Source organism: Plecotus auritus (genome assembly GCF_963455305.1).
Source record: "Plecotus auritus genome assembly, chromosome: 7".
Classification (NCBI taxonomy): Eukaryota; Metazoa; Chordata; class Mammalia; order Chiroptera; family Vespertilionidae; genus Plecotus; species Plecotus auritus.
In genome coordinates, this window is record NC_137774.1 from 152,165,405 (window position 1) to 152,178,113 (window position 12,709).

The 12,709-nt window shown below is 42.8% G+C and overlaps 1 protein-coding gene across 1 annotated transcript in view; it reads left to right on the top strand.

Moving 5' to 3' along the window:
* ADCY2 (adenylate cyclase 2) overlaps nucleotides 1-12,709 on the top strand; it is a 312,377-nt gene that overhangs the window by 270,167 nt on the left and 29,501 nt on the right. Inside the window, exon 18 of the mRNA XM_080681480.1 lies at nucleotides 2,490-2,659. Within this exon, the coding sequence (XP_080537606.1) occupies nucleotides 2,490-2,659 (170 nt within the window). The remainder of the gene's footprint in view (nucleotides 1-2,489; nucleotides 2,660-12,709) is intronic.

The following is a 12,709-nucleotide window of genomic DNA, read 5'->3' on the forward strand; positions in this document are numbered from 1 at the left end:
ATGTGTACTTGCTGTAGCAGAAAAAAAAAAAGAGCTAATTTTAAAATACTCAACAAAATCAATCATAAAGGATCTTTGCCATGTAGGCACTCTGTGCTTTACCAGGCATTTATAGCATTTTATTGGAAAAATATCCTGCAAGGTAGATATTATTGGAATTTCCATTTTCTAGGTGAGGAAACAGGCCAAAGGAGTCTTAAGTAGGGGGCCAAGATGCCAGTGGCTGTTCCCTAGGTATTAAAATGCAAGTTAATTTCATTGATTAACTATATTAAAGGTGCTAATAACTATATTTACTTAGTTAACTTAATACCAACTAATACTTTTATTTACTTTATGAAATAACCAAAAAGTCATAGACACAGACAACAGTGTGGTGGTTACCAGAGGGAAGAGAGGTGTGGGGGGGTAGTAAAGGGAAAAGGGGTCAAATATTAACTAGTATTAATAAATTATATTATTCAATAATTAAAATATTAGTAATTGCTAATTTAAATATTAATAACAATACAACTATTAACTAATAGTAATAGTAACTGTACCCAGACTCTATAAAAATAAAGTTACGAGGATAGACCCTAGCAGCAGTCAGCTCACGAGCTGCAGCCGGAACTCCTGGCCACCCGGCGCCTCCCTGGCCAGCTGCCTGATGCAGCAGTGATGGCTGATCTTCGGGCCTCCCACCTGGCCTCCCAGAGCCATTCCCCCTCATTCGTACACCCTTCTGTGGCTAGATTCAGGGTCCCAACTTACCTTTCATTACCTCCCAGCATACCTTGTGCATGGCCTTCAAGAGTTCTAGAAAGGTGTTTTAATAGAAAATGGACCCAGAGCCTTTTTTCCATTTACATATGTATTTTTGTAGCCATCTCTAAAATGTGAAAGCTTTTTAAAAGCCTAAGAATGAATTTTAAAATACGAAACCATAGGCAGGTTTGCATAGGTATTTGCTGGCTCATATTTCAAGTTAGGGGTGTTCCAGAAAACCTTTACAATCCTATCTGCACCCCAAAAAAATACCCATGCACACATTGATACATGTGTTCATATAAGTGGTTCCTTATTCAGCTTGTCATTCCATTAGGCTAAACTGGGTGATCACTTTCATTCTAATAATGGTTTTCCACCTAATTTTAGCAGCCGAATCCTTTTGAAAACCAAACCTTACAGAGAGCCCCAGTTTATCATCCTAACAGCAGAATCAGTACAGAAGGAAACATGGGATGACCATGACCCCTGCAGCTCATTTTCAACTTGCCTTTCTTCCCCAAGAACAGGACTGATGAGCATTGAGTATCAGTAGCCTCCAGACAGCAGACTATGGATGACCTTGGCTGGGGAAATAAAAGCAAGAGCTAGAATGACAACAATAAGCAGATTATATATGGCTCTGTTCACATAATGAAACTAGGGTGGAGTAGCTTACAAAGTGGGCTGTTATATACAGACAGGGTTTATCAGACATCAATCAGATCTGTGTGTTATTAAAGTTATTAACTTTTTAGTGCTGTTCCTGTTCCAAGAATGCTAATAAAGTAGCAAAACTCCTTGTTCGTAAAAACACCATATTAGCAAAAAATTAAAAAAGACTTTGTGAGAATGACAACTGTTTCCAGGGCTCTGGGCTCCAAGCTTTACTTGTTCTTCTCAGTGACCTACAAGGAGGACACGATTACCCCCATTTCACAGATGACGACACTGTGACACAGGCAGGCGAGGTCACTGACCTCACGTCAGTCAGCTGATGAGTGAGGCAGGATGGAATCCGGGGGTATCCTGACTCAGGGATGTCCACTGTGCTCAGTAGTGAGAACAGCGCTAACAGGCTGGCCTGTGCTACTTCCAATGGACTAAACGGATGGCAGGTGCCCACTTTTCCCCCCCACTTGGTTCTTCCCATTTTTTCCAGTGCCTGTCCACTTCCGGGATATTCATGGCTCACCCTGGTCAAAGATTTGAGTTTTAAAAATCCTTTCTGTTTTAAATAGTCCTTCTGACAAATAATGTCTCTTTTAATAAAATCTCCACACTTTCTTATCCTTTTAACAGAACTACCAATAACGACTTATATCCACTTAAAGAATTAAAGAATTGAAAGGCCAACAAAGAGTCTACATATTAAAATTTTTAAAAAGATCTGTTTGGTTTTTGTTTGTTTTTTTCACTTGCAAGAAAATGACATTGACTTACAATTATATGTCTTCAGTATAGATTTTTAAAGAATTATGTCTGTTTGGCAATATGCCGGATTTTTTTTTTTTTTTAACATGCTAAGCTGGGTCAGCAAGCCATGTGATGAGTAATCCTTTTCCAAATCAAATGTGTGCAGGCATTGGCCACAGTATCAAAGAGGAGAAAAAGGCATTTGCTTTCCCATGAAATTTGTAAGTTGACCAGTGAGCTTGGTGGTGGTCCCCAATCTTAATCCTTATTTCAGCATTTCTCAAAAGAGATCCTAAGTGTTGATTCAATGCATTTTCCTGTCCCAGTACTTTATATACAGCTGCATTCTGGGGCTGATATCCTGCTCGGTTTTCCTGCGGGTGAACTATGAGTTAAAGATGTTGATCATGCTGGTGGCGTTGGTGGGCTACAACATCATCTTTCTCCACACTCACGCCCATGTCCTGGACGACTACAGCCAGGTCTTATTTGAGAGGTAACCTGCTTCCTCCTTTTTCTCCTTACTTTAGTATGGGATGTCGATAATGTGAGTGTGTTGAGTAAATGCAAATTAACAATAACATTGCAATTGGAATTATATTGTGTGAGAGTTTCTTTGAAGCAATGGTTCAGAAGGGTGATATGTGGTTTTATTATACATTACACAGAATATGTATTATCATAAGAGGAAGGTATGAAGTGGTTTAGAGATGTTTTGTTATAATCTATACTATATTACTATATTGATAAGAATAATCTAGGGTTTCTCACCCTCAGCATTATTGATGTTTTTCTGAATAATATCAATAGTGTTCCATTGGATGTGGCTGAATAATTTTCTGTGGAGGGTGCTGTCCTGTGCATTGTGGGATATTTAGCAGCATTCCTGGCCTCTACCCACTAGACACCAGACACAATCCCCTCCCCCAAAGGCTTGAAAACCAAAAATGCCTCCAGACATATGTACCCTGCAAGGCAAAATGCCCCCCCTCCCCAGTCCAGAACAACTGAATCAACACACATAAAAATACTGGAAACTAAGTAGATACATTTACAGTGCTGCATTTCTTATGGGAACATTCCTAAACCCTGGTATGGAGGGAGTACTCCTATCACTGTGTCAATTTTCTGTTCTATGAAGAAGCTGACTTTCAAGAAAAGATATGACTGTTTACTTTCCCAGCCTTAGGACTGGATGCTGAAAGAATGGTCCTCTCACAGACACTCAGTCGGGTTTATACGAGGTTTCCTGTGACCAAATTACTTCCATAAGCTTATAATGAATATTTATTCCTTGTTTGAAAAAACAATGTTTTAATCATTGTGATATCCTCCCTCTCACATTTTAATAGCAAGACAATGTTTTATAGCAAGTGTTCGGTTTATTTCTGGGCCCACCAGACTTCACGTTTCTTCTATGAGCAGGCTGCATAATCCTCCATAATATTTCTATGTTCCTTTTAATATAAAGTAAATGCCTTAAGTATTTGCATGGATTTGTTGCTCCAGGAAGATGGTATATGCTGACAGTGCATGGCCATGTATGTCTTCGGAGGCCCAGAGCCAGGGATACTTTGTGAACCTTTCATACTGATAAGAATGCTTTCAAAAACACAACTGCAAAGCATTCTCTTCACCTAATTTAATTTTCATCATCCTCCACACCATGAAACCCAAATAATCTGTAATCAAGCTCAGGGTAGTGAAGTTGCAAAAAATGTATAATTGTATTAAGGAAATTTTATGATTCCTTAGCCAAGATGAGAATGAAATCAGAAGTTAATTTTCCAATAAATTCTCAAAAGCGCCCAGCAAACATGCTTTAATATTTCTGTACTGTATCCAGAAAGCCTGTATCGAATCTCTAAGTAAATGCGGCATTACTGATTTTTATGCGCAGCTGACGACGCTACTAAATTCCCTTTATTAAATTTAAAGCTCCTGAATGCGCGACACAGCCGAGGCAGAGGAAGAAATTAGATTAGCAAGTTTCTGATGGGAGAGATTTCCGCGTGGGGTCTGAGAGAGACACCGCGGCAGCTGTGGAACGGGGCTCAGGCTGAAGGAGAGGAGCTTTTACCCTCAGAGCCCTTTGGTTTAATTCAAGCTCCTTTGTGTTTGCTCTCTTGGTTCTGTCTTTCTAATAGCCTTAAAGCTAGGGAGGGCTGGCAGGAGAAGCCCAGGGGCCTGCCTTCTCTTCCAACAGTAAGCCCGCTTCCTCTCCTGGAGGGATGCACCTGTCTCCCTGTTCCTAATCTTGACCTCAAGGTTCTGCCACTTCCAGACCCGATTCCTGAAGGAGCTGCCACAGCACTCCTCTGCTGAAAGATAAATATTGCTGACATAACATCAAATTTTCCCTAATGTCAGCTTAAAATTAACCCCATATGAGAAACTCCTAAGAGGGGAAGTTTAGAATTCCCTCCTGGTCTCTCAGCCTCTGTGTGTGTTTGATAGAACCCTTCGATTCATGCCAGAGCCCAAATCCACCCATTCCAATGTTTTCTTTTTCTGCTGAGATTCCAGAGACCCCCCATCAAAAGACGGATACAGTTTCTTCATCCTTTGGTTTGTTGATGCTGACACAACACTTGGAGATAAGAAACTAGGACTAGGATCCTGACATGGAATGGTGCCTTGCGAGTGGACATCCCCAAGTCCCAAGCCACAGGTGTCCTTCAAGGATGCAGCTGGCTTAAGGAGTGCCAGGCGGCACCTCCTTTAGTGACCGATGGAGTGTGTGTCATTGAAGTCATATACTTGGTCCTTTTCCTCTTCTGACCTGTTTCTTCTGGTCACCACATCTCTGCCCCCCACACATGCTTTTCATTCCTGGTGTCCTGGTCTTCTTTCTGGGACATGTGCTTGCCTGTGTGGCAGTCAGTGTCCTTGCTGCCCACCTCGGCCTCTGGGCTGGCCCCTCATTGGCATTGAATGTTCCCAGTAGGCCTACTGAGACCTTGGGCTTTCACCCCTGGGTGTGCCTGAGGACTGAGCCACACTCCCATCCCAGAAGGGTAGAGAGTATCTCCCATGGACAAATCTGTTGCCTCTGATGTCTGCCCATCCCTTTTCTGTGGTACATACACTGAAAATTTTAATAGAAACTCTTGATTCAAGGAAAGAGCAGGTCTGAACCAAGTACCACTGTGGTGTCCACAGTGCCTGAAAGTATGCCTGGCATCTTGTAAATGGGAGCTCAGTGAATATCTACTGAATGAATGAATAAAAACAGGCTGTGCTCCTGAATATACTGGCTCTAATGACACGTTCACCTCACCTGCTTCCTCGAAGGAAGAGGCTCCTTGGAAATGTGTCCTTCCAGGATCAGCATCCATTTTGTTTATACCTTAAATGTCAGGAGAAAATATGGGAGGGCATCTCTGTTTATAAGGCAGTGCCCAGCCATCATCTCAATACACAGTTTGGATAGTGTTGTTGTCCTGTGTGTGAGTCACCATGACCCATGTTTGAGAGGGCTTTTTCAAACCAAATTTGACACTAATAATGGACAAGCCAACAACATGGTACAAGCCAACAGGGCAGTTTTTGCCAGCAGGGCTAGCAAAGAAAACAGACGTGTGCACTACAAAGTATGCAAGTATGCAACTCCAAATCAATGAATAATTCAGAAAGTGACATCAAACATATTCTTACAGATTCATGAATGTGGAAAGTCAACTTTTCAGGAGGAAAAAAGAAGACTACTTTGAGAGAATATGACATTAAAAATTCGAAATCTTGCCATTCACAACAACATCAATAGACCTAGAGTGTATTATGCTAAGCGAAATAAGCCAGAAAGAGAAAGACAAATACCATATGATTTCAGTTATATGTGGAATCTAAAAAATATGAAACAAATGAACAAGCAAAACCAAACAGAAACAGACCCACAGATAAAGAGAACAGGCTGATGGTTGCCAATAGGAATGGGGCGGGGGGAGAAGAGTAAAAAGGAAAAATAAATAAGCAAAAAAATGAAAAGGCAAAATATGAAATGAACATGACAAAAATAGTTTCAGAGAGAAACCAAGATGGCGGCATAGGTAAACACCTAAACTGCTGCCTCGCACAATAATTTCAAAACTACAACTAAAAGACAAAATGGACATCATCCAGAACCACAGGAAGGCTGGCTGAGTGGAAATTCTACAATAGAAGGAAAGAGAAAAGCACACTGAGACTCAGAGGAGCTGCAGAAGGCAGAGGTAGAGAGGCGCACATGCGGAGAGGGCTGGCAACTGAGTACACGGCTGGCTTTCTCAATTGGGAGGGAGACAAAAGCTCCCGACTGCTCTGAGCTCCAGTTCTGGGCGAGACTCTAGGGACCCAGACTCATTCGGGGAGAAACTAGACTGTCTGGCAGCAGGCAAAACTCGAGGGCGGCTTTCTCTCAGAGGTGCTTGCAGCGATTACTGCGGGACACTGAGATCCAGGGGGCCTCTTAGGGCAGGGCTGACAGGAAGCCATTGCTGTCTGCTCTGCCCTGAGACTCCGCCCCATCCAAGCTGAGCACAGAGGCTTTTGCAAGTCTTGTCTCATAAGGGTGTCTCCAGCACAGAAGTTCTCCCAGCGTAGACACAGCTGATCCTCACAGCCAATTGACCTGGAGGTCAATTCCTCCCAGTGATGCCAACAACAATCAAGGGGTAACTACAACAAGACTGTGCACACAGCCCACAAAGGGGTGCACCAAGAGTGTCCACCTCAGGTAACTGGGGAGGCTGAGCCACTGGGCCCTATAGGACACTTAGCACACAAAGCCACTCTATCAACTCAGGGAAGCAGCCAAAATGCGGAGACAGAGAAGCAGGTCACAAATGAAAGAAATGGAGGAAAGCAAATGACTGGATATAGAGTTCAAAACCATGGTTATAAGGTTTTTCAAGAATTTTCTAGAAAAGGCCGATAAATTAAGCGAGACCCTCGAGGATATGAAAAAGGACCAACTAGAAATTAAGCATACACTGACTGAAATAAAAAATAATATACAGAGATCCAACAGCAGACTAGAGGAACGCAAGAATCACGTCAAAGATTTGAAATACAAAGAAGCAAAAAACACCCAACCGGAAAAGCAAAAAGAAAAAAGAATCCAAAAATATGAAGGTAGTGTAAGGAGCCTCTGGGACAACTGCAAGTGTACCAACATCCGAATTATGGGGGTGCCAGAAGAAGAGAGAGAGCAAGATACTGAAAACCCATTTGAAGAAATAATGACCGAAAACTTCCCCCTCCTGGTGAAAGAAATAGACTTACAAATCCAGGAAGCGCAGAGAATCCCAAACAAAAGGAATCCAAAGAGGACCACACCAAGACACATCATTAAAATGCCAAGAGCAAAAGACAAAGAGAGAATATTAAAAGCAGCAAGAGAAAAACAGTTAATTACCTACAAGGGAGCACCCATATGACTGTCAGCTGATTTCTCAACAGAAACTATGCAGGCCAGATGGGAGTGGCAAGAAATATTCAAAGTGATGAATAGCAAGAACCTACAACCAAGAGTACTCTACCCAGCAAAGCTATCATTCAGAATTGAAGGGCAGATAAAGAGCTTCACAGATAAGAAAAAGCTAAAGGAGTTCACCACCGCCAAACCAGTATTATATGAAATGCTGAAGGTATTCTTTAAGAAGAGGAAGAAGAAGAAAAAGGTAAAGATAAAAATTATGAACAACAAATACATATCTATCAACAAGTGAATCTAAAAAGCAAGTGAATAAAAAATCTGATGAACAGATAAACTGGTGAATATAATAGAATCAGGAGCATAGAAAGGGAGTGGATTGACAATTCTTGGGGGGAAAAGGGTATGGGGGCTGCGGGAAGAGACTGGACAAAAATCGTACACCTATGGATGAGGATAGTGGTGGGCGGGGGGGTAAGGGCAGAGGGTGGGGTGGGAATTCAAGATATTGTGACATATTTTGACAATTCCCCAACTTGGGGTCAACTGGTGATGAGCCCACTGAGAGTCTGGAGGAAGAACTGCAGAATTAACCACTCAGGAAACAGGCTGGGGAGCAGGGCAGACTCCCTCTACCGTAGACAGTCTGGGCGTATTCCAGAGCACCTGAAATTTCCTTGAAGTCTTCTCTTTTAAATTAAAACTGTATTTCACATTTGCATTCAAACCCGTAATATGTCCAAGTTAATGTTGAAATAATATTATTTTCAAATTTCCTATCAGTTTCTCTTCCCCTTTCGAGTTCCCCCACCCCGTGCCATCTCCGGGTGGAGGGGAGCTAAGGAGGGAAAAAAGAGGAACAGTTGTAATAATCTGAACAATAAAGATTTATTAAATAAAAAATAAATAAAAAGAAAAAAATAGTTTCAACTTTAATGTAGTAGTTTAGTTAAATTTAATAGTTTTAACTCATTTTGTCTTAATGACTTGACAGCAAAATAGTAATTGCAGATTCTTTTTTTTTCTTTTAAAGTAATACAAATCTCTAAATGTTTTAACAGTTTTGATGTACATTTCGGTTGATGATAAGTCATATAAAAATTTGAAAACTAAATCTAGCATGGAGGCCAGCAGCATCTCAGTACTTAACATTACCCGCCATTCTGTGATTCTGCTAAGTTACCTCACGTGACGGAAGCTCAGAAGTTTGTGGTATTTAGAAGGGCCAGAACAAGATGTTTCTTAATTCTTTGGCATTTACAACACTCCTCCATCTTGTCTATGAGAACAAGATATTTTGCTGTATCGATCGATAAGGATTCTGGTTCCTGTCCATGAGACTGGCTCCCTCAGCCCTCTGCCAGGGCCTTCGAGGACACTGAGTGCTCTTCTTGGTGATGGATGGTGATGACCATTGATATTGCTGGAAGCTGTTTTTGTGTCAGAGATACTTCCTATGACAAATGCTTCTTACAGCGTCTGCAAGACAGTGTCCGATTTTTCTTGGAAGCTTTTTCCTTGCAGAACTGAAAAATCTCAAGGGATGGATGTTACCATTTCATATCGACCCAGAAATGTGCTGTTAATTTCAAAGAAGTGTCAGGTATGGAGAACAGAGGGGATGACCAGGGGCCTGGTAGACTAATCAGCTCTGTTTAAGCACTTAACCCTCATAAAATAGATACTTTGTGGATAGCATATAAATAAAGTATATAAATCAGCAGCAGCCATACTGGTGCCCGGCATCATTCAGAGGCTCTGGATTGTTGCTGATAGAAATGTCTACATAAATTTAACTTCCAGATCAGCAACAGCTTGGTATCAAGGGTAGTGATGCAGATGCTCAAGCAGACATATACCACCACTGAGAGCTGTGAATTAGGCACCTTCGATGTGGAATTGCTCTTCTCTCCCTGTGTCCCAGCAGCTAGAATTCAAGATATTGTGACATATTTTGACAATTCCCCAACTTGGGGTCAACTGGTGATGAGCCCACTGAGAGTCTGGAGGAAGAACTGCAGAATTAACCACTCAGGAAACAGGCTGGGGAGCAGGGCAGACTCCCTCTACCGTAGACAGTCTGGGCGTATTCCAGAGCACCTGAAATTTCCTTGAAGTCTTCTCTTTTAAATTAAAACTGTATTTCACATTTGCATTCAAACCCGTAATATGTCCAAGTTAATGTTGAAATAATATTATTTTCAAATTTCCTATCAGTTTCTCTTCCCCTTTCGAGTTCCCCCACCCCGTGCCATCTCCAGAAAGCAAGGAACACACATATCTCTTTGTGACTGGCAGTGGGGCTGGATATAGGTAATCTGAGATGCCTAATTTAACAAAAAAGCAAGTCATCCTAGGACAACTCAAGCTTTCTTTTCTTCTACAGAAAGCAGCCATCAGTGAGCAATTTTGTTGTCTAACCTAAAACAGAAAATGTCCTGTGATTTGGACCCACCTGCAGGAAGATATTCAATTCTGGGCTATTTTGTTTGATTTTAGAATGAGGGGAGGGAGAAGATTTCCCAGAGCCTAGGCCCACGGACTGTACAGAATACATACTTCTTATCACCAACTCTCCCATCGTTGGTGCTGAAGCTGTGCACATTCCTTACCGTGTTAGTCTGTGTCAGCCCCTGCATGTTCCGCTGACCATTTTTGAACACCACTCTGAAAAGGCATGAGGCTTTGAGCTGTCTGTCTTTGGATGACACTGGGCCATCGTCTCCGGAAGCTTGCACAGGATCTCGGCGAATCTGTGTCCAGCCATGGGGAGGAAGATTGTCTGGAAATGAAACGCCCTTAGGTTTCAAACCAGCGTGATTATTTGTCCGCTCATTCATTTTTTTCTACAACACACTTGTATTGAACATTCTCCATATGCCCTCCCTGATGCCTGGAGTCGGAGCACACAGAGATGGATATCATATAGTCTCTGTTGTCAAGAAGGTCACACAAACCTGCTATAAGAAAACCGTGGTTCAGCAGAAGGCCAAAAGGAGGTTGCCAGGGAGTCGTGGTTACATTTGTACAGCATACCTAGGAAATGAGTGGCATGCAGGCTGGGAGCTACCTAAGGTAGCCCAGAGTTGACGCCAATATTGGAAAGACTTTGAAGAACCATGGAGATTCAAAAGCAAAGGACAAAGCACAGCATCATGGCAGAATAAGATATCTCTCGTTTCTGCCCTCCCCACCCCCCTCCCACCTTAATAATAATAATTGGAAACCTGTCCAAAGACCAAAGTACCTTTGTGAGAGTTGTGGGGTCCAGCAACTATACCAAGGGATCTGGGTGGAGTCTCACCCACCTGCGCATCAGGTAATGTCATATAGACCTTGGTCCTGGCTGTGGGCCCTGCGGTGGCCCAGGCACCAGCTCCAGCCCCTCTCAGCCATGATCTGGGAAGCCGGGAAAACATTCTCAGCCAGTCACCAGTGGATTAGAGAGCCTTAGGAAAGCCCAGATTTCCAGAGGAAAGTTCCAGTGCATTATGGGAAGAAAAATTAGAATTTGAATGCTTTGAGGTAGGCAATAAGAACAGTTTGACTCTACCCACATCGCCTCTCCCCCATGATGGCACAGCTTAGGCTCAAGAGACATCCCCTCGCCCATGGTCCTGAAGGGGAAACAAGAGCATGTAAGTGAGCACAAAGCTTCCCCTGCTGTGCAGGGCACTACAAAGAGACCCCTGTTTCTCTTGGCCCAACCTCCGTCGGGAGCTATATGACTGGGGGTCAGGAAGAGGCTGGAAGAGTAGCAGATATGACTCTCCATGAGCATTTAAAGGGATTCCACTAACTGCACTGAGGCCTCCATCAAGCAGCCTGTCCACCATCCATGGGGAACACTTTGCCCGCAGATCCCCCACCTGGCCCATGGGTACCTCCACTGTTCCCTGTGCCTCCCCCCTCCCACCCCTTGCTCTGTGGCCAGCTCCCTGTGTGCACTTCCTATGGTAACAGAGAGAGTGAGCTTTGGCAGACAGCTAGTGAGCACACACAGAAAGCTGGTCCAAATATGGGGACATGAACCTTAGTAGGTTTTGTTGGGAAAACTAAAGAGAGGCAGTCAGCACTTGGCCTGATGCATTGTAGGATGGAGAGGAGGAATACCAGCTTAAGAATTCTGCCACTAGATGGAGCAAGAAGCATGGAGCATTTTTTCATTGAGCCTTAACAAATCGTCAACATGTACATGAAAAGATGCTCAACATCACTAATCAGGGAGATCAAAACCACAATGAGCCCTAGCTGGTTTGGCTCAGTGGATAGAGCATCAGCCTACGGACTGAAGAGTCCCAGGTTCAATTCCAGTCAAGGGCACATGCTCTGGTTGCGGGCCCAATCCCCAGTAGGGGGTGTGCAGGAGGCAACCAATCAATGACTCTCTATCAGCATTGATGTTTCTCTCTCTCCCTCTCCCTTCCTCTCTGAAATCAATAAAAATATATCTTAAAAAAACACAATGAGATATCACTTCACACCTGTTAGAATGGCTATTAGCAAAAAGACAAGCGATAACAAGTGCTGACAAGGAAGTGGAGAAAAGGGAACCCTGTACACTGTTGATGGAAGTGTAAATTGCTTCAGCCACTATGGAAAACACTATGAAAGTACCTTGAAAAAATTAAAAACAGAACTGCCATATGATCCAGTAATCCCACTACTGGTATATAGCTATAGAAATTGAAATCAGGATCCCATGTTCATTGCAGCTTATTCACAGTAGCCATGACATGGAAATGGCCTAAGTCTGTCAATGTATGAATAGGTAAAGGACATGTGAGATATATAAACAGGTATCAACCTTTACTTCAGTTTATCAACTATTACCAAAACAACAGATAACTAGATTTCTTGAGATGCTTTTTTTCTTTAAAAATAGAGGCTCGTTGCCCTAACCGGTTTGGCTCAGTGGCTAGAGCGCCGGCCTGCGGACCAAAGGGTCCCGGGTTCGATTCCGGTCAGGGGCATGTACCTTGGTTGCGGGCACATCCCCAGTGGGGGGTGTGCAGGAGGCAGCTGATCGATGTTTCTCTCTCATCGATGTTTCTAACTCTCTATCCCTCTCCCTTCCTCTCTGTAAAAATCAATAAAATATGTTTAAAAAAAAAAATAGAGGCTCGCTCTTTT